Genomic DNA, 26,923 nt, shown 5'->3' with positions numbered 1-26,923 from the left:
GTCCAAAGTTTTTTAGGATGCTGCTTTGTCAGCGTCTTGTGGACAACATGAGTATCTCAGGCTCATGACCAATTAGCATGCTTTTGAATGAACTCCGCGCAGTACTAATTTATACAACGCAATGCAAACAACCTTCCCTAGTCATGGTGCAAAAAAAACGACATGGCAAAAAGACGTGGTCACACGTAACACAATATAATAGCATTTGTGGGTGTTATTAAAAAAACGTCCATAACAACCTTCCATAGCCGTGGTGCAAAAAAATAAAATTCCAGTAAGTAAGTCAAATGTTATTTTTATGATCTTTCAACACTTTTAATTTTTCAACTGCTTTAGACCTACCCATAGATCTAAAGTTTTTATTTATTTGTGCTGTTTTTTTTTATGTTTTATCCTCTTTTTGTAAAAAGAAGCCAGAATATGCCTCATTTCCAAAAAGGAGATGCAAAGTGGAATACTTGAGATCAATCATTCATAACAACACTCATTTTGATGCATTTATTATTTTTGGAACTATGACTTTTATTTTTTACAAAAACTCACACTATCCCTCCGAAGCGACAAAAAATGGTCGCGCTCAACAAAAGTTTTTTGTTTTTTCCAAAACTCTGTGGCCAAATTTCGGCTTTCTAACCTTTTAAATTTAACGGATTTGTGGAAGATGAAGAAGAAAAATGCAGAAAATGAGCGTTTTACGGTCAAAGGTGACTCAATGGTTAAGTTTGTTTTCACTAGAGATTAGAAATATGTACTTGTGAGTTTGTCCAGTGTTGTTAAAAACTCTACCCGCTGATGTACTTGTGTTGTACTTTAAAGTACAGGAAAAAAGAGCGATACACAGTTTGTGAAAATGTCCAACATGGGTGCAGGAGGCCATGGCCACGTTGTCTGTGTCTGAGAGAACATCACACGGTCCTCCTCAGTCCTTTGCTTTCAACCTTTGCAGAAGGAGAGTCTGGGCCAGGGCACCTTCACCAAGGTCTTCTTCGGCGTCAGGAAGGAGCTGGGAGACTATGGAGAGCTTCACCAGATGGACGTGGTGGTCAAGATCCTGGACAAAGCCCATCGCAGCTACTCTGAGGTTTGACCTGCTCGCTGAATGAGGGACAACATCGTTACTGCTACTGATGCTAGAACCTTACATTCATACTATGTCTGACCCCAGCCAAGCTGGGACGATATCAACTTGCATGTAAAATGTGTGATATCATGTGCGATACAAGCAGTCCTGCAGTGTGTTTGCTTGTGTGTGATACAAGCAATCCTGCAGTGTGTTTACTTGTGTGTGATGTCATGTGCGATATATACAGTCCTGCAGCTTGCTTACTTGTATGTGTGATATCATGTGCGACACACGCAGTCTTGGAGTGTGTTTACTTGTTTGTGCGATATCATGTGCAATACAAGCAGTCCCTGCAGAGTGTTTACTTGTGTGTGATATCTTGTGCGATACAAGCAGTCCTGCAGATTGTTTACTTGTGTGTGTGTGATATCATGTGCAGTACACGCAGTCCTGCAGAGTGTTTACTTTTGTGTGTGATATCATGTGCGATACACGCAGGCCTGCAGAGTGTTTACTTGTGTGTGTGATATCATATGCGATACAAGCAGTCCTGCAGAGTGTTTACTTGTGTGTGATATCTTGTGCGATACAAGCAGTCCTGCAGATTGTTTACTTGTGTGTGTGTGATATCATGTGCAGTACACGCAGTCCTGCAGAGTGTTTACTTGTGTGTGTGATATCATATGCGATACAAGCAGTCCTGCAGAGTGTTTACTTGTGTGTGTGTGATATCATGTGCAATACAAGCAGTCCTGCAGAGTGTTTACTTTTGTGTGTGATATCATGTGCGATACACGCAGGCCTGCAGAGTGTTTACTTGTGTGTGTGATATCATATGCGATACAAGCAGTCCTGCAGAGTGTTTACTTGTGTGTGATACAAGCAGTCCTGCATAGTGTTTACTTGTGTGTGATATCATGTGCGATACAAGCAGTCCTGCAGAGTGTTTACTTGTGTGTGATACAAGCAGTCCTGCATAGTGTTTGTGTGTGATATCATGTGCGATACAAGCAGTCCTGCAGAGTGTTTGCTTGTGTGTGATACAAGCAATCCTGCAGTGTGTTTACTTGTGTGTGATATCATGTGCGATATATACAGTCCTGCAGCTTGCTTACTTGTATGTGTGATATCATGTGCGACACACGCAGTCCTGGAGTGTGTTTACTTGCTTGTGTGATATCATGTGCAATACAAGCAGTCCTGCAGAGTGTTTGCTTGTGTGTGATACAAGCAATCCTGCAGTGTGTTTACTTGTGTGTGATGTCATGTGCGATATATACAGTCCTGCAGCTTGCTTACTTGTATGTGTGATATCATGTGCGACACACGCAGTCTTGGAGTGTGTTTACTTGTTTGTGTGATATCATGTGCAATACAAGCAGTCCCTGCAGAGTGTTTACTTGTGTGTGATACAAGCAGTCCTGCAGAGTGTTTACTTGTGTGTGATACAAGCAGTCCTGCAGAGTGTTTACTTGTGTGTGATACAAGCAGTCCTGCAGAGTGTTTGCTTGTGTGTGATACAAGCAGTCCTGCATAGTGTTTACTTGCGTGTGATATCTTGTGCGATACAAGCAGTCCTGCAGCTTGTTTACTTGTGTGTGTGTGTGTGTGATATCATGTGCAGTACACGCAGTCCTGCAGAGTGTTTACTTTTGTGTGTGATATCATGTGCAATACAAGCAGTCCTGCAGAGTGTTTACTTTTGTGTGTGATATCATGTGCGATACACGCAGGCCTGCAGAGTGTTTACTTGTGTGTGTGATATCATATGCGATACAAGCAGTCCTGCAGAGTGTTTACTTGTGTGTGATACAAGCAGTCCTGCATAGTGTTTACTTGTGTGTGATATCTTGTGCGATACAAGCAGTCCTGCAGAGCGTTTACTTGTGTGTGTGTGATATCATGTGCTGTACATGCATTCCTGCAGTGTGTTTACTTGTGTGTGATATCATGTGTGGTATATACAGTTCTGCAACTTGTTTACTTGTATGTGTGATATCATGTGCGATATACACAGTCCTGCAGCTTGTTTACTTGTATGTGTGATATCATGTGCGACACAGGCAGTTCTGCAATGTGTTTACTTGTGTGTGATACAGGCAGCCCTGCAGAGTGTTTACTTGTGTGTGACATCATGTGCGATACAAGAATTCCTGCAGCGTGTATACTTGTGTGTGATATCATGTGCGATGCAAGCAGAGTGTTTACTTGTGCAAAGCTGGACAGCCAGTTAACACCTAAATGTCCTTCAATAAACCCACAATTTATTCTACTTTACTAAAGTCACTTACAAAAGGTAAACATGCTAGGCTATAGGCTACTGGAGCAAGCAGCTACACAGCAGCTCAGCACACAATAGCCCACTAGTTAGACGTACATAATAATTATTGAACAATATTGCAGTGTAACATTAGTTAACATAAGCAAGTATCAAATAGTTATAGTTCCATATTATTTACACATACATAGGAACGAGCGTTTTGTAAAGTATCCAGTAACAAACTTGTCCGCATCATTCCACTTACTGCGTCACGAGCTTAACTTAATAAATTAATGTGACCACGGGCTGTTGCCACTCCACTTCAGCTTAAAGACAGCATAAGTCCGCTCTTAGACGTTCACTAATAAACAGGTTTTCTCAAATTCAACACTACACAATAATACAAGCATGCATGACTCCTGCTGGTATCGTGTCGATTTCGCTGCCATCCAATACCGGAAGTGAACAATATGACACCGCTGCTCTTTGCCAGCAAGTTGAATGTGCCAGATGTGTCTTTGGTTGCGCCCGACAAAGTGTTTATCCCGTAAGTGTTGCACTCACTCCTTACTGCACACCAGCTGTTTGAGGGTAACGTACATCTTGGTTGTAGTTTTCATGGACACATTTTGTAAAATCACTAATGCTAATCAGTAGCATGTGAAAGGAATATGCAATGTAACTTAGCATCAAGCTAGCACATTTGTTTTGATGCATTTCTTTCTTGACTATTTTGTAATTGGAATATGGCATACCTTATTTCTGTGTGTTTTACAGTGTTTGGAAGTACAAATGTTGCTGACATGGGAACAATATGGGATAGGGACAATAATAATAATAATAATAATAATAATAGATTTTATTTGTAAAAGCACTTTAATTGAGCAAACAACTTCAAAGTGCTACAGTGCATTTAAAAAAACACAAAAACAAAACAAAGCTAAAACAACAAATAGCTGCCCCCAACAAGTAAAATAATGAGTAAAAAAATAAATACAACTAGAACAGCCTAATAGCTAGAACTAGCACACATATATCTAAAAAAAGCCTTTTGTAAAAAGAAGGATTTTTAAGCCTTTTTTAAAAGAATCCACAGTCTGTGGTGCCCTCAGGTGGTCAGGTAGAGCGTTCCACAGGCATGGAGCAGAATGCCCGGTCCCCCATAGTTGGTGCTTTGTCTTTGGAGGTTGGAGGAAGTTAGCCTGTCCAGAGCGCGGGTGTCGTGTGGAGGATTTGGGGGTGAGACAGCTAATTAATAGTCCTCACAACTTGTAGCCCCATTCCATATTTCTGTACTGAACCATGGCGGCACACAGCCTTGTCTCGGTCTTTTTACCTGTTTTGCCGGGAAGCCTTAAAACGACGCTCAGTCCGTCACGCCATGTGTTCCGTGTGGGAACTCTACTAAATACATGCAGCCCTGACGCGAGTACCGACTGATGATGTGTTCTCTGTCCTTCTGCAGTCCTTCTTCGAAGCCGCGAGCATGATGAGTCAGCTTTCCCACAAGCACCTGCTCCTCAACTACGGCGTCTGCGTTTGCGGCGACGAGAGTAAGTCTAAACGTCGGTGGGGTCTGGATGAGGTGATTTGCTGAGTGGAGCGTGTCTTTCAGACATGACGGTCCAAGAGCACGGCAGGTTCGGCTCCCTGGACACCTACTTGAAGAAGAACAAGGGCAGCATCAACATCGTGTGGAAGCTGGAGGTGGCCAAGCAGCTGGCCTGGGCCATGCACTACCTGGTCAGTGGTCCCGGTGCCAGCTTGGGGTTTTTTTAGGTGACTGACGTGTGGTCTCTCAGGAGGACAAGAACGTGGTCCACGGTCACGTGTGCGCCAAGAACGTCCTGGTGATCCGGAAGGAGGACCGCAAGACGGGCAGCCTGCCCTTCGTCAAGCTCAGCGACCCCGGCATCGGCGTCAGCGTGCTTCCTCAAGAAGGTGAGCACACTCGCGCGCCCGCCGACCTTCTCCCGGCTCATCTCCCGCTCGTGTCCCGCAGTTCTGGTGGAGCGGATCCCCTGGGTGCCGCCTGAATGCATCGGAAACCCGCCCGACCTGAGTTTGGCCACGGACAAGTGGGGCTTTGGCGCCACCCTGTGGGAGATCTGCAGCGGCGGAGATAAGCCGCTCTGCACGCTGGACTACCGCAAGGTCAGCAGAATCCCTTAGCGGTCCTTCATGTTCGGGCTGGACCATTATGCCAGAAATAATAATCACCATTGTTTCGATTATTCACTTCTTTGTATTTATTTTGCTACCAAAACTCAACTTAATATATAATTTAAAAGATTGGGCTGTGCTCTTAGTTACAGTTCATACCTACGCTCTAAGGTACAGCTCCACGTTCTCCTCTATTTATTTGGGAGGTCCCAGTTAGACACAATATATTATTATTCAGAAATGCAAATGTGCTGACGCTCGTGATATCGCCCTGTCTCTGCTTTGTCTGCGTTACGGTACTCCATGTTCACCCTTGGCAGTCAGCAGGTCCGGACACAAACACTGATATGAGACAATGTCCCTTTGCACAGATAGAAAAGTACAACTTCAGCACAATAGATACTAACTACAGCAAGGACCTTTAAGCATAAGCAGTGTGTGATCAGTTATACATAATTATTATAACAATGGCGAGCAGTGAAAGTGTAGAAGTGTCCAGCCCTGGTTGAACTTGTGTTGTGTGCACAGAAGATGATGTTCTACGAGGTTGAGCTTGTGTTGTGTGCACAGAAGATGATGTTCTACGAGGTTGACATTGTGTTGTGTGCACAGAAGATGATGTTCTATGAGGTTGAGCTTGTGTTGTGTGCACAGAAGATGATGTTCCACGAGGTTGAGATTGTGTTGTGTGCACAGAAGATGATGTTCTACGAGGTTGAGATTGTGTTGTGTGCACAGAAGATGATGTTCTACGAGGTTGAGCTTGTGTTGTGTGCACAGAAGATGATGTTCTACGAGGTTGACATTGTGTTGTGTGCACAGAAGATGATGTTCTATGAGGTTGAGCTTGTGTTGTGTGCACAGAAGATGATGTTCCACGAGGTTGAGATTGTGTTGTGTGCACAGAAGATGATGTTCTACGAGGTTGAGATTGTGTTGTGTGCACAGAAGATGATGTTCTACGAGGTTGAGCTTGTGTTGTGTGCACAGAAGATGATGTTCTACGAGGTTGACATTGTGTTGTGTGCACAGAAGATGATGTTCTATGAGGTTGAGCTTGTGTTGTGTGCACAGAAGATGATGTTCTATGAGGTTGAGATTGTGTTGTGTGCACAGAAGATGATGTTCTACGAGGTTGAGATTGTGTTGTGTGCACAGAAGATGATGTTCTACGAGGTTGAGCTTGTGTTGTGTGCACAGAAGATGATGTTCTACGAGGTTGACATTGTGTTGTGTGCACAGAAGATGATGTTCTATGAGGTTGAGCTTGTGTTGTGTGCACAGAAGATGATGTTCTATGAGGTTGAGATTGTGTTGTGTGCACAGAAGATGATGTTCTACGAGGTTGAGATTGTGTTGTGTGCACAGAAGATGATGTTCTACGAGGTTGAGCTTGTGTTGTGTGCACAGAAGATGATGTTCTACGAGGTTGACATTGTGTTGTGTGCACAGAAGATGATGTTCTATGAGGTTGAGCTTGTGTTGTGTGCACAGAAGATGATGTTCCACGAGGTTGAGATTGTGTTGTGTGCACAGAAGATGATGTTCTACGAGGTTGGGATTGTGTTGTGTGCACAGAAGATGATGTTCTACGAGGTTGAGATTGTGTTGTGTGCACAGAAGATGATGTTCTACGAGGTTGAGATTGTGTTGTGTGCACAGAAGATGATGTTCTACGAGGTTGAGCTTGTGTTGTGTGCATAGAAGATGATGTTCTACGAGGTTGAGCTTGTGTTGTGTGCACAGAAGATGATGTTCTAAGAGGTTGAGCTTGTGTTGTGTGGTCAGAAGATGATGTTCTACGAGGTTGAGCTTGTGTTGTGTGCACAGAAGATGATGTTCTACGAGGTTGAGCTTATGTTATGTGCACAGAAGATGATGTTCTACGAGGTTGACATTGTGTTGTGTGCACAGAAGATGATGTTCTACGAGGTTGAGCTTGTGTTGTGTGCACAGAAGATGATGTTCTACGAGGTTGAGCTTGTGTTGTGTGCACAGAAGATGATGTTCTACGAGGTTGAGCTTGTGTTGTGTGCACAGAAGATGATGTTCTACGAGGTTGAGATTGTGTTGTGTGCACAGAAGATGATGTTCTACGAGGTTGAGCTTGTGTTGTGTGCATAGAAGATGATGTTCTACGAGGTTGATATTGTGTTGTGTGCACAGAAGATGATGTTCTATGAGGTTGAGCTTGTGTTGTGTGCATAGAAGATGATGTTCTACGAGGTTGATATTGTGTTGTGTGCACAGAAGATGATGTTCTACGAGGTTGAGCTTGTGTTGTGTGCATAGAAGATGATGTTCTAAGAGGTTGAGCTTGTGTTGTGTGCACAGAAGATGATGTTCTACGAGGTTGACATTGTGTTGTGTGCACAGAAGATGATGTTCTATGAGGTTGAGCTTGTGTTGTGTGCACAGAAGATGATGTTCTACGAGGTTGAGATTGTGTTGTGTGCACAGAAGATGATGTTCTATGAGGTTGACATTGTGTTGTGTGCACAGAAGATGATGTTCAACGAGGTTGAGATTGTGTTGTGTGCACAGAAGATGATGTTCTACGAGGTTGAGCTTGTGTTGTGTGCACAGAAGATGATGTTCAACGAGGTTGAGATTGTGTTGTGTGCACAGAAGATGATGTTCTACGAGGTTGACATTGTGTTGTGTGCACAGAAGATGATGTTCTACGAGGTTGAGCTTGTGTTGTGTGCACAGAAGATGATGTTCTACGAGGTTGAGCTTGTGTTGTGTGCACAGAAGATGATGTTCTACGAGGTTGAGCTTGTGTTGTGTGCACAGAAGATGATGTTCTACGAGGTTGAGCTTGTGTTGTGTGCACAGAAGATGATGTTCTACGAGGTTGAGCTTGTGTTGTGTGCACAGAAGATGATGTTCTACGAGGTTGAGCTTGTGTTGTGTGCACAGAAGATGATGTTCTACGAGGTTGACATTGTGTTGTGTGCACAGAAGATGATGTTCTATGAGGTTGAGCTTGTGTTGTGTGCACAGAAGATGATGTTCCACGAGGTTGAGATTGTGTTGTGTGCACAGAAGATGATGTTCTACGAGGTTGAGATTGTGTTGTGTGCACAGAAGATGATGTTCTACGAGGTTGAGCTTGTGTTGTGTGCACAGAAGATGATGTTCTACGAGGTTGACATTGTGTTGTGTGCACAGAAGATGATGTTCTATGAGGTTGAGCTTGTGTTGTGTGCACAGAAGATGATGTTCCACGAGGTTGAGATTGTGTTGTGTGCACAGAAGATGATGTTCTATGAGGTTGAGATTGTGTTGTGTGCACAGAAGATGATGTTCTACGAGGTTGAGATTGTGTTGTGTGCACAGAAGATGATGTTCTACGAGGTTGAGCTTGTGTTGTGTGCACAGAAGATGATGTTCTACGAGGTTGACATTGTGTTGTGTGCACAGAAGATGATGTTCTATGAGGTTGAGCTTGTGTTGTGTGCACAGAAGATGATGTTCTATGAGGTTGAGATTGTGTTGTGTGCACAGAAGATGATGTTCTACGAGGTTGAGATTGTGTTGTGTGCACAGAAGATGATGTTCTACGAGGTTGAGCTTGTGTTGTGTGCACAGAAGATGATGTTCTACGAGGTTGACATTGTGTTGTGTGCACAGAAGATGATGTTCTATGAGGTTGAGCTTGTGTTGTGTGCACAGAAGATGATGTTCCACGAGGTTGAGATTGTGTTGTGTGCACAGAAGATGATGTTCTACGAGGTTGGGATTGTGTTGTGTGCACAGAAGATGATGTTCTACGAGGTTGAGATTGTGTTGTGTGCACAGAAGATGATGTTCTACGAGGTTGAGATTGTGTTGTGTGCACAGAAGATGATGTTCTACGAGGTTGAGCTTGTGTTGTGTGCATAGAAGATGATGTTCTACGAGGTTGAGCTTGTGTTGTGTGCACAGAAGATGATGTTCTAAGAGGTTGAGCTTGTGTTGTGTGCACAGAAGATGATGTTCTACGAGGTTGAGCTTGTGTTGTGTGCACAGAAGATGATGTTCTACGAGGTTGACATTGTGTTGTGTGCACAGAAGATGATGTTCTACGAGGTTGAGCTTGTGTTGTGTGCACAGAAGATGATGTTCTACGAGGTTGAGCTTGTGTTGTGTGCACAGAAGATGATGTTCTACGAGGTTGAGCTTGTGTTGTGTGCACAGAAGATGATGTTCTACGAGGTTGAGATTGTGTTGTGTGCACAGAAAATGATGTTCTACGAGGTTGAGCTTGTGTTGTGTGCATAGAAGATGATGTTCTACGAGGTTGATATTGTGTTGTGTGCACAGAAGATGATGTTCTATGAGGTTGAGCTTGTGTTGTGTGCATAGAAGATGATGTTCTACGAGGTTGATATTGTGTTGTGTGCACAGAAGATGATGTTCTACGAGGTTGAGCTTGTGTTGTGTGCATAGAAGATGATGTTCTAAGAGGTTGAGCTTGTGTTGTGTGCACAGAAGATGATGTTCTACGAGGTTGACATTGTGTTGTGTGCACAGAAGATGATGTTCTATGAGGTTGAGCTTGTGTTGTGTGCACAGAAGATGATGTTCTACGAGGTTGAGATTGTGTTGTGTGCACAGAAGATGATGTTCTATGAGGTTGACATTGTGTTGTGTGCACAGAAGATGATGTTCAACGAGGTTGAGATTGTGTTGTGTGCACAGAAGATGATGTTCTACGAGGTTGAGCTTGTGTTGTGTGCACAGAAGATGATGTTCAACGAGGTTGAGATTGTGTTGTGTGCACAGAAGATGATGTTCTACGAGGTTGACATTGTGTTGTGTGCACAGAAGATGATGTTCTACGAGGTTGAGCTTGTGTTGTGTGCACAGAAGATGATGTTCTACGAGGTTGAGCTTGTGTTGTGTGCACAGAAGATGATGTTCTACGAGGTTGAGCTTGTGTTGTGTGCACAGAAGATGATGTTCTACGAGGTTGAGCTTGTGTTGTGTGCACAGAAGATGATGTTCTACGAGGTTGAGCTTGTGTTGTGTGCACAGAAGATGATGTTCTACGAGGTTGAGCTTGTGTTGTGTGCACAGAAGATGATGTTCTACGAGGTTGACATTGTGTTGTGTGCACAGAAGATGATGTTCTATGAGGTTGAGCTTGTGTTGTGTGCACAGAAGATGATGTTCCACGAGGTTGAGATTGTGTTGTGTGCACAGAAGATGATGTTCTACGAGGTTGAGATTGTGTTGTGTGCACAGAAGATGATGTTCTACGAGGTTGAGCTTGTGTTGTGTGCACAGAAGATGATGTTCTACGAGGTTGACATTGTGTTGTGTGCACAGAAGATGATGTTCTATGAGGTTGAGCTTGTGTTGTGTGCACAGAAGATGATGTTCCACGAGGTTGAGATTGTGTTGTGTGCACAGAAGATGATGTTCTATGAGGTTGAGATTGTGTTGTGTGCACAGAAGATGATGTTCTACGAGGTTGAGATTGTGTTGTGTGCACAGAAGATGATGTTCTACGAGGTTGAGCTTGTGTTGTGTGCACAGAAGATGATGTTCTACGAGGTTGACATTGTGTTGTGTGCACAGAAGATGATGTTCTATGAGGTTGAGCTTGTGTTGTGTGCACAGAAGATGATGTTCTATGAGGTTGAGATTGTGTTGTGTGCACAGAAGATGATGTTCTACGAGGTTGAGATTGTGTTGTGTGCACAGAAGATGATGTTCTACGAGGTTGAGCTTGTGTTGTGTGCACAGAAGATGATGTTCTACGAGGTTGACATTGTGTTGTGTGCACAGAAGATGATGTTCTATGAGGTTGAGCTTGTGTTGTGTGCACAGAAGATGATGTTCCACGAGGTTGAGATTGTGTTGTGTGCACAGAAGATGATGTTCTACGAGGTTGGGATTGTGTTGTGTGCACAGAAGATGATGTTCTACGAGGTTGAGATTGTGTTGTGTGCACAGAAGATGATGTTCTACGAGGTTGAGATTGTGTTGTGTGCACAGAAGATGATGTTCTACGAGGTTGAGCTTGTGTTGTGTGCATAGAAGATGATGTTCTACGAGGTTGAGCTTGTGTTGTGTGCACAGAAGATGATGTTCTAAGAGGTTGAGCTTGTGTTGTGTGGTCAGAAGATGATGTTCTACGAGGTTGAGCTTGTGTTGTGTGCACAGAAGATGATGTTCTACGAGGTTGAGCTTGTGTTGTGTGCACAGAAGATGATGTTCTACGAGGTTGACATTGTGTTGTGTGCACAGAAGATGATGTTCTACGAGGTTGAGCTTGTGTTGTGTGCACAGAAGATGATGTTCTACGAGGTTGAGCTTGTGTTGTGTGCACAGAAGATGATGTTCTACGAGGTTGAGCTTGTGTTGTGTGCACAGAAGATGATGTTCTACGAGGTTGAGATTGTGTTGTGTGCACAGAAGATGATGTTCTACGAGGTTGAGCTTGTGTTGTGTGCATAGAAGATGATGTTCTACGAGGTTGATATTGTGTTGTGTGCACAGAAGATGATGTTCTATGAGGTTGAGCTTGTGTTGTGTGCATAGAAGATGATGTTTTACGAGGTTGATATTGTGTTGTGTGCACAGAAGATGATGTTCTACGAGGTTGAGCTTGTGTTGTGTGCATAGAAGATGATGTTCTAAGAGGTTGAGCTTGTGTTGTGTGCACAGAAGATGATGTTCTACGAGGTTGACATTGTGTTGTGTGCACAAAAGATGATGTTCTATGAGGTTGAGCTTGTGTTGTGTGCACAGAAGATGATGTTCTACGAGGTTGAGATTGTGTTGTGTGCACAGAAGATGATGTTCTATGAGGTTGACATTGTGTTGTGTGCACAGAAGATGATGTTCAACGAGGTTGAGATTGTGTTGTGTGCACAGAAGATGATGTTCTACGAGGTTGAGCTTGTGTTGTGTGCACAGAAGATGATGTTCAACGAGGTTGAGATTGTGTTGTGTGCACAGAAGATGATGTTCTACGAGGTTGACATTGTGTTGTGTGCACAGAAGATGATGTTCTACGAGGTTGAGCTTGTGTTGTGTGCACAGAAGATGATGTTCTACGAGGTTGAGCTTGTGTTGTGTGCACAGAAGATGATGTTCTACGAGGTTGAGCTTGTGTTGTGTGCACAGAAGATGATGTTCTACGAGGTTGAGCTTGTGTTGTGTGCACAGAAGATGATGTTCTACGAGGTTGAGCTTGTGTTGTGTGCACAGAAGATGTTCTACGAGGTTGAGCTTGTGTTGTGTGCACAGAAGATGATGTTCTATGAGGTTGAGCTTGTGTTGTGTGCACAGAAGATGATGTTCTACGAGGTTGAGATTGTGTTGTGTGCACAGAAGATGATGTTCTATGAGGTTGACATTGTGTTGTGTGCACAGAAGATGATGTTCAACGAGGTTGAGATTGTGTTGTGTGCACAGAAGATGATGTTCTACGAGGTTGAGCTTGTGTTGTGTGCACAGAAGATGATGTTCAACGAGGTTGAGATTGTGTTGTGTGCACAGAAGATGATGTTCTACGAGGTTGACATTGTGTTGTGTGCACAGAAGATGATGTTCTACGAGGTTGAGCTTGTGTTGTGTGCACAGAAGATGATGTTCTACGAGGTTGAGCTTGTGTTGTGTGCACAGAAGATGATGTTCTACGAGGTTGAGCTTGTGTTGTGTGCACAGAAGATGATGTTCTACGAGGTTGAGCTTGTGTTGTGTGCACAGAAGATGATGTTCTACGAGGTTGAGCTTGTGTTGTGTGCACAGAAGATGTTCTACGAGGTTGAGCTTGTGTTGTGTGCACAGAAGATGATGTTCTATGAGGTTGAGATTGTGTTGTGTGCACAGAAGATGATGTTCTACGAGGTTGAGATTGTGTTGTGTGCACAGAAGATGATGTTCTACGAGGTTGAGCTTGTGTTGTGTGCACAGAAGATGATGTTCTACGAGGTTGACATTGTGTTGTGTGCACAGAAGATGATGTTCTATGAGGTTGAGCTTGTGTTGTGTGCACAGAAGATGATGTTCCACGAGGTTGAGATTGTGTTGTGTGCACAGAAGATGATGTTCTACGAGGTTGGGATTGTGTTGTGTGCACAGAAGATGATGTTCTACGAGGTTGAGATTGTGTTGTGTGCACAGAAGATGATGTTCTACGAGGTTGAGATTGTGTTGTGTGCACAGAAGAAGATGTTCTACGAGGTTGAGCTTGTGTTGTGTGCATAGAAGATGATGTTCTACGAGGTTGAGCTTGTGTTGTGTGCACAGAAGATGATGTTCTAAGAGGTTGAGCTTGTGTTGTGTGGTCAGAAGATGATGTTCTACGAGGTTGAGCTTGTGTTGTGTGCACAGAAGATGATGTTCTACGAGGTTGAGCTTGTGTTGTGTGCACAGAAGATGATGTTCTACGAGGTTGACATTGTGTTGTGTGCACAGAAGATGATGTTCTACGAGGTTGAGCTTGTGTTGTGTGCACAGAAGATGATGTTCTACGAGGTTGAGCTTGTGTTGTGTGCACAGAAGATGATGTTCTACGAGGTTGAGATTGTGTTGTGTGCACAGAAGATGATGTTCTACGAGGTTGAGCTTGTGTTGTGTGCACAGAAGATGATGTTCTACGAGGTTGAGATTGTGTTGTGTGCACAGAAGATGATGTTCTACGAGGTTGAGCTTGTGTTGTGTGCATAGAAGATGATGTTCTACGAGGTTGATATTGTGTTGTGTGCACAGAAGATGATGTTCTATGAGGTTGAGCTTGTGTTGTGTGCATAGAAGATGATGTTCTACGAGGTTGATATTGTGTTGTGTGCACAGAAGATGATGTTCTACGAGGTTGAGCTTGTGTTGTGTGCATAGAAGATGATGTTCTAAGAGGTTGAGCTTGTGTTGTGTGCACAGAAGATGATGTTCTACGAGGTTGACATTGTGTTGTGTGCACAAAAGATGATGTTCTATGAGGTTGAGCTTGTGTTGTGTGCACAGAAGATGATGTTCTACGAGGTTGAGATTGTGTTGTGTGCACAGAAGATGATGTTCTATGAGGTTGACATTGTGTTGTGTGCACAGAAGATGATGTTCAACGAGGTTGAGATTGTGTTGTGTGCACAGAAGATGATGTTCTACGAGGTTGAGCTTGTGTTGTGTGCACAGAAGATGATGTTCAACGAGGTTGAGATTGTGTTGTGTGCACAGAAGATGATGTTCTACGAGGTTGACATTGTGTTGTGTGCACAGAAGATGATGTTCTACGAGGTTGAGCTTGTGTTGTGTGCACAGAAGATGATGTTCTACGAGGTTGAGCTTGTGTTGTGTGCACAGAAGATGATGTTCTACGAGGTTGAGCTTGTGTTGTGTGCACAGAAGATGATGTTCTATGAGGTTGAGCTTGTGTTGTGTGCACAGAAGATGATGTTCTACGAGGTTGAGCTTGTGTTGTGTGCACAGAAGATGTTCTACGAGGTTGAGCTTGTGTTGTGTGCACAGAAGATGATGTTCTACGAGGTTGAGCTTGTGTTGTGTGCACAGAAGATGATGTTCTACGAGGTTGAGCTTGTGTTGTGTGCACAGAAGATGATGTTCTACGAGGTTGAGCTTGTGTTGTGTGCACAGAAGATGATGTTCTACGAGGTTGAGCTTGTGTTGTGTGCACAGAAGATGATGTTCTACGAGGTTGAGCTTGTGTTGTGTGCACAGAAGATGATGTTCTACGAGGTTGAGCTTGTGTTGTGTGCACAGAAGATGATGTTCTACGAGGTTGAGCTTGTGTTGTGTGCACAGAAGATGATGTTCTACGAGGTTGAGCTTGTGTTGTGTGCACAGAAGATGATGTTCTACGAGGTTGAGCTTGTGTTGTGTGCACAGAAGATGATGTTCTACGAGTTTGACCTTGTGTTGTGTGCACAGATGATGATGTTCTACGAGGTTGATATTGTGTTGTGTGCACAGAAGATGATGTTCTACGAGGTTGATATTGTGTTGTGTGCACAGAAGATGATGTTCTACGAGGACCGCCACCAGCTGCCGGCTCCCAAATGGACAGAGCTGGCCAACCTGATCCACAGCTGCATGGACTACGAGCCCACTCACCGCCCGTCCTTCCGAGCCGTCATCCGAGACCTCAACAGTCTCTTCACGCCAGGCACGGACACTTCCTGTGCACGTCACGTCACCTGACCCGCGGCGCCACTTTCACACGTCTGCTGATCCCGTTGCAGACTACGAGCTGCTGGTGGAGAGCGACATGGTGCCCGCCCGGGCGCGGGGCCTGGGCTTTCCCTGGGCCTCCGAGTGCCAGGATCCCGCGCAGTTTGAGGAGCGACACCTCATCTTCCTCAAGCAGCTGGGAAAGGTCAGTCAGGCCACACCTTCCACGCCATCTTTGTCTGAAACACGCCCGTCTGGCCTGGCAGGGCAACTTTGGCAGCGTGGAGATGTGCCGCTACGACCCGCTGCAGGACAGCACGGGGGAGGTGGTGGCCGTCAAGAAGCTGCAGCACAGCACGGCCGAGCACCTGCGCGACTTTGAGCGCGAGATCGAGATCCTCAAGTCTCTTCACCACGACAACATCGTCAAGTACAAAGGAGTGTGCTACAGCGCAGGTAGCACCTTCACCTCTGCAGCTACGCAGCAGCTAAGCACACAGGGGGCCGTAACCAGGATTGGACAGCACCATTTAAATATTACCTTGATACAACAATGTCATAGATGTCATATATCACATACAACAATGTCATAGATGTCATATATCACATACAACAATGTCATAGATGTCATATATCACATACAACAATGTCATAGATGTCATATATCACATACAACAATGTCATAGATGTCATATATCACATACAACAATGTCATAGATGTCATATATCACATACAACAATGTCATAGATGTCATATATCACATACAACAATGTCATAGATGTCATATATCACATACAACAATGTCATAGATGTCATATATCACATACAACAATGTCATACATGTCATATATCACATACAACAACGTCATAGATGTCATATATCACATACAACAACGTCATAGATGTCATATATCACATACAACAATGTCATAGATGTCATATATCACATACAACAACGTCATAGATGTCATATATCACATACAACAACGTCATAGATGTCATATATCACATACAACAACGTCATAGATGTCATATATCACATACAACAATGTCATAGATGTCATATATCACATACAACAATGTCATAGATGTCATATATCACATACAACAATGTCATAGATGTCATATATCACATACAACAATGTCATAGATGTCATATATCACATACAACAATGTCATAGATGTCATATATCACATACAACAATGTCATACATGTCATATATCACATACAACAACGTCATAGATGTCATATATCACATACAACAACGTCATAGATGTCATATATCACATACAACAATGTCATAGATGTCATATATCACATACAACAACGTCATAGATGTCATATATCACATACAACAACGTCATAGATGTCATATATCACATACAACAACGTCATAGATGTCATATATCACATACAACAATGTCATAGATGTCATATATCACATACAACAATGTCATAGATGTCATATATCACATACAACAATGTCATAGATGTCATATATCACATACAACAATGTCATAGATGTCATATATCACATACAACAATGTCATAGATGTCATATATAACATACAACAATGTCATAGATGTCATAAATCACATACAACAATGTGACATTTAGGAATGGGACTGGATGAAAAAAACAAGCATAGCTATGTTAGCTACATGCTAACATTACATTCTAACAGCAGCATCCTGTTGGCAGGGCTTCTGGCGGCAGTTTAGGATGTGTAGCGAAGCCTATTTGTTGGTTTCCTCTGTGAAGGGCTGGGTGTAAACATGGGGCAGGCTCATGTAGCTCGTGGTGTGGTCTTGAGGACTGAGTGTACTCCTGCTAGAACACCATTATTGAAATATTATTTTGTTTTCCATACGTGCGTCCCTTTCAGGGCGGAGGAACCTGCGCCTGATCATGGAGTATCTTCCCTACGGCAGCCTGCGGGACTACCTCTTGAAGAACAAAGTGCACTTTGACTCCAAGAAGCTCCTGCTCTACGCGGTGCAGATTTGCAAGGTGCGTGCAGAAGAGAGAAAATGTGAACGTTATGACGTGAAGAGATAGTTAATCTTCTACCCGTGCACCAGGGCATGGACTACTTGGCCACCAAGCGTTACATCCACAGGGACCTGGCAAGCAGGAACATTCTAGTGGAGAGCGAGATGAGGGTGAAGATCGGCGACTTCGGACTGACCAAAGTCCTGCCCCAGGACAAGGAATACTACACGGTCAGGGAGCCTGGAGAGAGCCCCATCTTCTGGTGAGATTTGGAACATAGGATCGGACTTTATTGTCATTGCACAAGTACAAGGAAACTTTGTTTTCAGCACAAACCCGTTCAAAATGAGACAAAGAAACAGTGTACAGGGTTACAGAACAGGAACGCTGATTGGTCACCATAAGGCGCCCTGTAAAAGTTGGGAAAAAGGTAAAACGCTGGGGAAGGATGACCAAAAAAATACAATCTAGACTGGGCTCCTAAGGGGGCTAGTCCTTAGTTCACTCCTAGTCTGGAGTGGGAAAAATACTCCATGCCATGCACACATAAACATTTTACATATAATCACAATTTGCAATGGGGAGGGTTGGGAGTTGGAGGTGGACTGCTGCTATAATGCGCTGCCAGCCGTCCATCATTCCAGTGGGGGATCAAGCGGTGGTGAAGGCGTAGGGTGGGGGGGTTGTGTGTGTGTATATATGCCCATTGTCTTCGGTGTGTTGTAGTAGTGTCCGTTGGCCTGGGGCCGTTCTGCATGCAAGCAACAGTTTAAGTCTAGGTGTCGTTGAGGAGGGAGGGAGGTCAAAAGCGTCCATATTGAGGAGTCCTTGTCGGGAGGTTTTCAGAACAGCCTGCTCCTGTTGTTGCATCAAGGCCATTCGAGGGAGTCAAATCGTAGATTAGGATTTTGTTTTTCTGCGAACAGACATTACAATAGCTTGTCTGTTCTATTCTACACCGGCCCTCATATCCAATTTTTCCCTTTTCCATGATATGATCAATCTTGCGCTTCAGTTCAGAATTCACCCGACTGTGATCACACAGCCCGGCCCAAGCCTTCCATTGCGACCAACAGCTTTTGGGCTCCTTGAGTGGCTGCCATCGTCTTACGGATGTGACGATACACCCAAGCAATGCCCAGCCCAATCAGCAAGTGCCCCGCCATCACGGTTCCAAATAGGTAGATGTCTTCCACGTCCTCGCTGGAAAGGACTGAGTGGCACATGATTCTCCATTCATCCCAGGAATCTCTCACGTACCCTGCAGCAATGGTGTCATCAGGGCAGCCGGGCTTTTCCCCGTCAAAAATATGTCGTCAATTGAGTGGAGAGTCCAGCTGATGATTTCCATGTCTGGTGTTTAGATTTGGAAGACAGCGCAAAGAAAGAGGCTTCAAAATGTGTAGACAGGACACAACAAAGAGAGCAAGCAGGGAGAAGAAGGGAGCAGAAAAAATGTGAGTTCCCTCACCAGAGGCAAGACAGAAAGATCTTCACTGCTTCTGCTGTGGTCCTCAATGTCTCAGCAGCTCTGGCGGAAAGTTCCGGCTATAATAATAGTGAAGCATCTTGTGATTTTCAGTGTCCCTGGTAAACAGAACCTTCAACAAAAGAAATACTGCCTCCATGGTTGACGGCACAGACACTAGGTGGCAGTAGAAGCACTTTGTCAAATGACTGCACTGCCTCACTTCATCACAACTCTGCTCAAAATAACACAAATAATCCTTCATCCCCATTCAAAACGGCTTCATAATGCTCTACAATGGATGGGATAGGCTCCAGCCCCACTTCCACCCTGACAGGGACGAGTGGAAAATGGATGGATTTAAGTTCAAGTTCAAGTGAAAGTAGCAATGATTGTCACACACACACTAGGTGTGGGGAAATTATTCTCTGCATTTGACCCATCCCCTTCATCACCCCCTGGGAGGTGAGGGGAGCAGTGAGCAGCAGCGGTGGCCACGCCCGGGAATCATGTTTGGTGATGTCAGGGACGGCGTGGCGCAGTGGTTGGCGCCTTGCATGGCAGCTCCCTCCATCAGTGTGTGAATGGGTAAATGTGGAAGTAGTGTCAAAGCGCTTTGAGTACCTTGAAGGTAGGAAAGTGCCAAACAAGTACAACCCATTTATTTAACCCCCAACTCCAAGCCTTGATGCTGAGTGCCAAGCAGGGCAATGGCTCCCATTTTTATAGTCTTTGGGGTTTGAACTCACGACCTACCCATCTCAAGGCGGACACTCTGACCACTAGGCCACTGAGTAGTAGCAGTAAAGAATATACTGTAGATCACAGGTATCGAACTCAAGGCCCGCGAAAGCCTGCAATGAATATGCATATTTTCTCACTAAATGTATTCAACTTTCCATTTCAACAGCAAACCTAATATTGCATCAAGTATATGATCCTACGGCCCTAACATTTTTTTATGTTAAAATAATAATACTTTTATATTCATTTTGCTCTTAATTTGAAAGCAAGTTATACGTCAAATTGTACACTTTAAAAATGATTTTATGGTTAAAAAGTAATTGCTCCATTTTACCGTAAAACATACTTGCCAACCTTGAGACTTCCGATTTCGGGGTGTGGGGGGGGCGTGGTCAGGGGTGGGGTGGGGGGGCGTGGTTTAGAGGGGAGAAGTATATTTACAGCTAGAATTCACCAAGTCAAGGATTTCATATATATATATATATATATATATATATATATATATATATATATATATATATATATATATATATATATATATATATATATATATATATAAGAAATACTTTACTTTCAGCGAATTTTAGCTATATACATATATATTTATTTTATTATATATATATATATACTGTATATATATATATAAAAGAAATACTTGAATTTCAGTGTTCATTTATTTACACATATACACACTCATTCCTTGTCCTTCTGCTTTGTCTCCTTGTGTGCGCAGTTGTGCACTGCACTCTCTAAAAGCCTTAGATGTTATTGTCACATGTGCATGTACAGTAGATGGCAGTATTGTCCGGTTTAAGAGTGTCACAATATTGCTGTTTACGGCAGACAAACTGCTTTACGGTAGACAAAAACGTGACTGCTGTGGTTGTATGTTGTTACCGCGCCGGGAGGACGTTAATGAAACTGCCTAACAATAAACCCACATAAGAAACCAAGAACTTGCCCTGGATCATTCTACAGTTATAACGTCATTGGGCAGACACACTGTTTATATTGTGGGAAAGGGGAGGTGAAAACATGGTCGTCACTCAGGTTCGCTTGGAGCTGGAGGGGGCGTGGCTTCCACCTCCGCCTGAATTTCGGGAGAAAATTTGCCCCGGGAGATTTTCAGAAGAGGCGCTGTATTTCGGGAGTTTTCTGGAAAATCAGGGAGGGTTGGCAAGTATGCCGTAATAAAACAAACAAAAAAAACCGGTGATATTGTTTTTTCATTTTACAGCAATACTCAGTAAAACAACTGTATATTTTACAGTAAAAACAGAGGTACTGTTTTTCCATATATTTTAAAAACATACATTTTACAGTAAAATGTTGGCAACTGTCACTTTTTTACTGTTTTTTTACAGTGTTTGTAAAAAATATATACGATAATGAATAATTGTGTAATGATGCAATTCATATTTGTATATTATTCATTGTTACATGTGGCCCTCGATGAAAAGTGGTTGAATGAACACTTGCGCCTTCTTCCAAAATGGAATAAATTAATACTCCTTACCTGAACTAATGTATTATGGATATAAATGACATGTACATAAGTATACAAACCCTATGGTCAATACCTGGGGCAGCAAGCACAGCCTCAAGTCTTACTGAGGAGGATGCCACAAACGTGCACACCTGTCCGCCACAAACGTGCACACCTGTCCGCCACAAACGTGCACACCTGTCCGCCACAACAGTGTGAAGTCAGGTAAGCGCCACGGTGGAGTGTGAGGTCATGTGACGCAGACCACAGCAGCATTTTGCTTTTACTACTACTGGAAAAGAAGGCTGTAGTCTGTCAACATTGAAATAGCTGTGCACCTGTGTACCTGTGTACCTGCCAGGTATTCTCCCGAGTCTTTGACGGAGAGCAAGTTCTCGGTGGCGTCGGACGTGTGGAGTTTTGGCGTGGTCCTCTACGAGCTGTTCACCTACTGCGACAAAGGCAGCAGCCCACCTGCGGTACTCGCCACACCTGCAGCCATCCAGGAAGTACTGCTGAGCCATTGCGTCATCACTTCCTGTCCCACACAGGTGTTCATGGAGAAGATGGGCCACGAGAAGCAAGGTCAGATGATCGTCTATCACCTCATCGACCTCCTCAAGCAAGGATACCGCTTACCTGCGCCGCACACCTGTCCTCGCCAGGTCAGCACCTGCATAGTAGCATTCTTACCTCTCATTAATATTACTGTGACATATCATTCATATAATTACTTTTCATAAATATTACTCTGACATATCATTCATATGATTGTTACTTTTCATAAACATTGTGAAATGTCATAAATGTGTATATTTTTCATTAAAAAAATACTCTCACATTTCATAAATATGATTGTTTTATAAATATTACATTTCATAAATATAATTATTTTTAATAAATATTATACATATTTCACAAATGTTTATAATCATATTTCACAAATATTGATCATATTTCACAGATAGGGATCATATTTCACAATTATTATATTTGACAAATATAATCTTATTTCACACGTTCATAATCATACTTTACAAATATTATATTTCAGGAAAATAATCACATTTCACCAAATATATATTTCACAAATATTAATCATATTTCACACATGTAATTGTATTCCAAAAATGTTAATAATCATATTTCACAAATATCGGTATTCAAAAATATTACTAATCATGTTTCAAAAATATTATAATCATGTTTCACAATATTATTCATATTTCACAAGTATTATATTTCAGGAAAATAATCATATTTCACCAAATATATATTTCACAAATATTAATCATATTTCACACATGTAATCATATTCCCAAAATGTTAATAATCATATTTCACAAATCAGTATTCACAAATATTAATAATCATATTTCAAAAATATTATAATCATGTTTCACAATATTATTCATATTTCACAAGTATTATATTTCACAGATATCATAATTCCCGCATATTTTCATATTTTACACATATTAACAATCATATTTCACAAATATGATCATGTTTGAATTTTTTTTATCTGATTACACGAAAATACATCGTATTTTACAATCTTATAATCATATTTCACAAATAATTAATCATATTACACATATATTTTACAAATATTCTAATCATATTTTACAATATAATCATATTTCACAAATAATCATATTGCACAAATATTATATTTTACAAATATTCTAAGCATATTTTACAAACATTCGTATTTCACGAAAATAAATCACATTTCACAAATATAATAGTTTTACAAATATTAATAATCACATTTCATTAATATTAAAAATAATTTTTCACAATAATTTTCATATTTCACAAATATTATGTTAGACATAGTAATCATATTTCACAAATATAATCATATAGCACACATTATATTTCACAAATATAATCATATTTTACACATATTTTACAGTAAACATATTTCACAAATACTAATTTATTTTTCACAAATATTATATTTCACAAATTCAATTAATATTATAATCATATTTAACAAATGTCTTATTTCACAAATAGTATTAACCATATTTCACAATTATATTTTACAAATATCATTACTCACAAATCTTAATACTCATATTTAACGAATATCAATAATCATATTTCACAAATGTAATCATAATTGACAAATATTACATTTTACACATATTGATAATCATATTTCACAAATAATAGTTTCCAAAACATTTATTTATTTCACAATATTATTCATATATCATGAATATTGTTATATGTCACAAATATTATATTTCACAAATAGTACTAATCGCATTCATGAAAAGAAATACTCATATTTCACAACATTATTCATCTTTCACAAATAGAATGATAATGCACAAATATGATGATTTTTGACATGTATGAATAATGATATTTGACAAGTGTGATGATGATATGATACAGTATGTCATGCTTGGTGATCAGATCCAGCAGCTGATGTGTGAGTGTTGGAGCAGCCATCCTGCAAGCAGACCCACTTTTCCCTCCTTGATCCAAAGTGTGGAGGCGGCACGAAGCCTCTTGGACGTCTGATATCGTCTCTGCTGCAAGCCGTATCCTTCTGCATCCAACAGTATCCTCGTGACGTCCACACCACCGTACACCCGAACATTGGCTGGTATCGTCCACACCACCATACACCTGAACATTGAGTGGTATCGTCCACACCACCATACACCTGAACATTGGCTGGTATCGTCCTCACCGCCATACACCTGAACATTGGCTGGTATCGTCCACACCACCATACACTTGAACATTGAGTGGTATCGTCCACACCACCATACACCTGAACATTGAGTGGTATCGTCCACACCACCATACACCTGAACATTGAGTGGTATCGTCCTCACCACCATACACCTGAACATTGAGTGGTATCGTCCAGAACGCCATACACCCGAACATTGAGTGGTATCGTCCACAACGCCATACACCTGAACATTGGCTGGTATCGTCCACACCACCATACACCTGAACATTGGGTGGTATCGTCCACACCACCATACACCTGAACATTGGGTGGTATCGTCCACACCACCATACACCTGAACATTGAGTGGTATCGTCCACACCACCATACACTTGAACATTGAGTGGTATCGTCCACACCACCATACACCTGAACATTGAGTGGTATCGTCCACACCACCATACACCTGAACATTGGCTGGTATCGTCCACACCACCATACACCTGAACATTGAGTGGTATCGTCCACACCACCATACACCTGAACATTGAGTGGTATCGTCCACACCACCATACACCTGAACATTGAATGGTATCGTCCACACCACCATACACCTGAACATTGAGTGGTATCGTCCTCACCACCATACACCTGAACATTGAGTGGTATCGTCCACACCACCATACAGCTGAACATTGGCTGGTATCGTCCTCACCACCATACACCCGAATATTGGCTGGTATCGTCCACACCACCATACACCTGAACATTGAGTGGTATCGTCCACACCACCATACACCTGAACATTGAGTGGTATCGTCCACACCACCATACACCTGAACATTGAGTGGTATCGTCCACACCACCATACACCTGAACATTGAGTGGTATCGTCCACACCACCATACACCCAAACATTGAGTGGTATCGTCCACACCACCATACACCCGAACATTGGCTGGTATCGTCCTCACCACCATACACCTGAACATTGGCTGGTATCGTCCACACCACCATACACCTGAACATTGGCTGGTATCGTCCTCACCACCATATACCTGAACATTGAGTGGTATCGTCCACACCACCATACACCTGAACATTGAGTGGTATCGTCCACACCACCATACAGCTGAACATTGGCTGGTATCGTCCTCACCACCATACACCCGAACATTGGCTGGTATCGTCCACACCACCATACACCTGAACATTGAGTGGTATCGTCCACACCACCATACACCTGAACATTGAGTGGTATCGTCCACACCACCATACACCTGAACATTGAGTGGTATCGTCCTCACCACCATACACCTGAACATTGGCTGGTATCGTCCACACCACCATACACCTGAACATTGGCTGGTATCGTCCTCACCACCATACACCTGAACATTGAGTGGTATCGTCCACACCACCATACACCTGAACATTGAGTGGTATCGTCCACACCACCATACAGCTGAACATTGGCTGGTATCGTCCTCACCACCATACACCCGAACATTGGCTGGTATCGTCCACACCACCATACACCTGAACATTGAGTGGTATCGTCCTCACCACCATACACCTGAACATTGAGTGGTATCGTCCACACCACCATACACCTGAACATTGAGTGGTATCGTCCACACCACCATACACCTGAACATTGAGTGGTATCGTCCACACCACCATACACCCAAACATTGAGTGGTATCGTCCACACCACCATACACCCGAACATTGGCTGGTATCGTCCTCACCACCATACACCTGAACATTGGCTGGTATCGTCCACACCACCATACACCTGAACATTGGCTGGTATCGTCCTCACCACCATACACCTGAACATTGAGTGGTATCGTCCACACCACCATACACCCGAACATTGGCTGGTATCGTCCTCACCACCATACACCTGAACATTGGGTGGTATCGTCCACACCACCATACACCTGAACATTGAGTGGTATCGTCCACACCACCATACACCTGAACATTGAGTGGTATCGTCCACACCACCATACACCCGAACATTGAGTGGTATCGTCCACACCACCATACACCCAAACATTGAGTGGTATCGTCCTCACCACCATACACCCGAACATTGAGTGGTATCGTCCACACCACCATACACCTGAACATTGAGTGGTATCGTCCACACCACCATACACCCAAACATTGAGTGGTATCGTCCTCACCACCATACACCCGAACATTGAGTGGTATCGTCCACACCACCATACACTTGAACATTGAGTGGTATCGTCCTCACCACCATACACCCGAACATTGAGTGGTATCGTCCTGGACATTATATTCATGAACTTTTAAAATCTTTTTACTGGCAGCTTTTCAAAATAATATATTTTTATATTTAGTGACTAGAGGTGAAGAGTAAGTACGCCACAGGTGAGCAGAGAAGATGTGACAGGTGAGCATCCTTCAGTGATGACGTCCTATATTTGCTGTCCACTAGCAGAGCAGCAAAGATATTTATGTTGCAGACGAGGCGTCACTCTGATCACTTTCCTCTGACTTTAGGACATAAACACATGACAAACTTGTTTTTGTGCAACTTTTTTGTACTCACAACTAATGAAAGTACTTTTATTACATTGGTACTCAAACTATGAGAGAGAGAGAATATATTTATATATTCTTGTATTTACTGAAACATATTTGAAACCAAAAAGTTACATTTATGTATTTACTGACTTTAAACTACAAAAATGTTAGATTTGTGTATTTGTAGATATTTTATATTTACTATAACACATTTGAAACAAAATGTTCCATTTGTATTTTTATATTTACTGCAACAAACTGTCAGATTGCATGGCCTTCTGTAGATAAACAAGCAGCAGTGAGGAGTGTGTGACGCCTTAGTGAGCGTGCGGCACACTCACTGGCTGTATCGACTT

General features: G+C 42.6%; 1 protein-coding gene across 4 annotated transcripts in view; it reads left to right on the top strand.

Moving 5' to 3' along the window:
- The window catches only part of jak2a (Janus kinase 2a), a 47,519-nt gene that overhangs the window by 18,503 nt on the left and 2,093 nt on the right, over positions 1-26,923 (top strand). For 2 of the 4 annotated variants that reach the window (XM_061907467.1, XM_061907466.1), the window contains exons 12-24: positions 947-1,081; positions 4,789-4,876; positions 4,939-5,066; positions 5,126-5,264; positions 5,326-5,477; positions 15,456-15,606; positions 15,683-15,816; positions 15,878-16,067; positions 17,500-17,624; positions 17,696-17,868; positions 21,666-21,783; positions 21,856-21,969; positions 23,738-23,865. In XM_061907467.1, coding sequence (XP_061763451.1) covers positions 947-1,081; positions 4,789-4,876; positions 4,939-5,066; positions 5,126-5,264; positions 5,326-5,477; positions 15,456-15,606; positions 15,683-15,816; positions 15,878-16,067; positions 17,500-17,624; positions 17,696-17,868; positions 21,666-21,783; positions 21,856-21,969; positions 23,738-23,845 — 1,755 coding nt within the window. In that variant the 3' untranslated portion in view covers positions 23,846-23,865. Of the gene's footprint in view, positions 1-946; positions 1,082-4,788; positions 4,877-4,938; positions 5,067-5,125; positions 5,265-5,325; positions 5,478-15,455; positions 15,607-15,682; positions 15,817-15,877; positions 16,068-17,499; positions 17,625-17,695; positions 17,869-21,665; positions 21,784-21,855; positions 21,970-23,737; positions 26,567-26,923 lie in introns of those variants that run through there. The other 2 variants (XM_061907468.1, XM_061907465.1) reach the window with 2 other exon arrangements.

The sequence above is a fragment of the Nerophis ophidion genome, linkage group LG08 (assembly GCF_033978795.1).
Source record: "Nerophis ophidion isolate RoL-2023_Sa linkage group LG08, RoL_Noph_v1.0, whole genome shotgun sequence".
Taxonomy (NCBI): Eukaryota; Metazoa; Chordata; class Actinopteri; order Syngnathiformes; family Syngnathidae; genus Nerophis; species Nerophis ophidion.
Note: the sequence above shows the minus strand (reverse complement) of the source record. Positions and strands in the feature narration are given on the sequence as shown.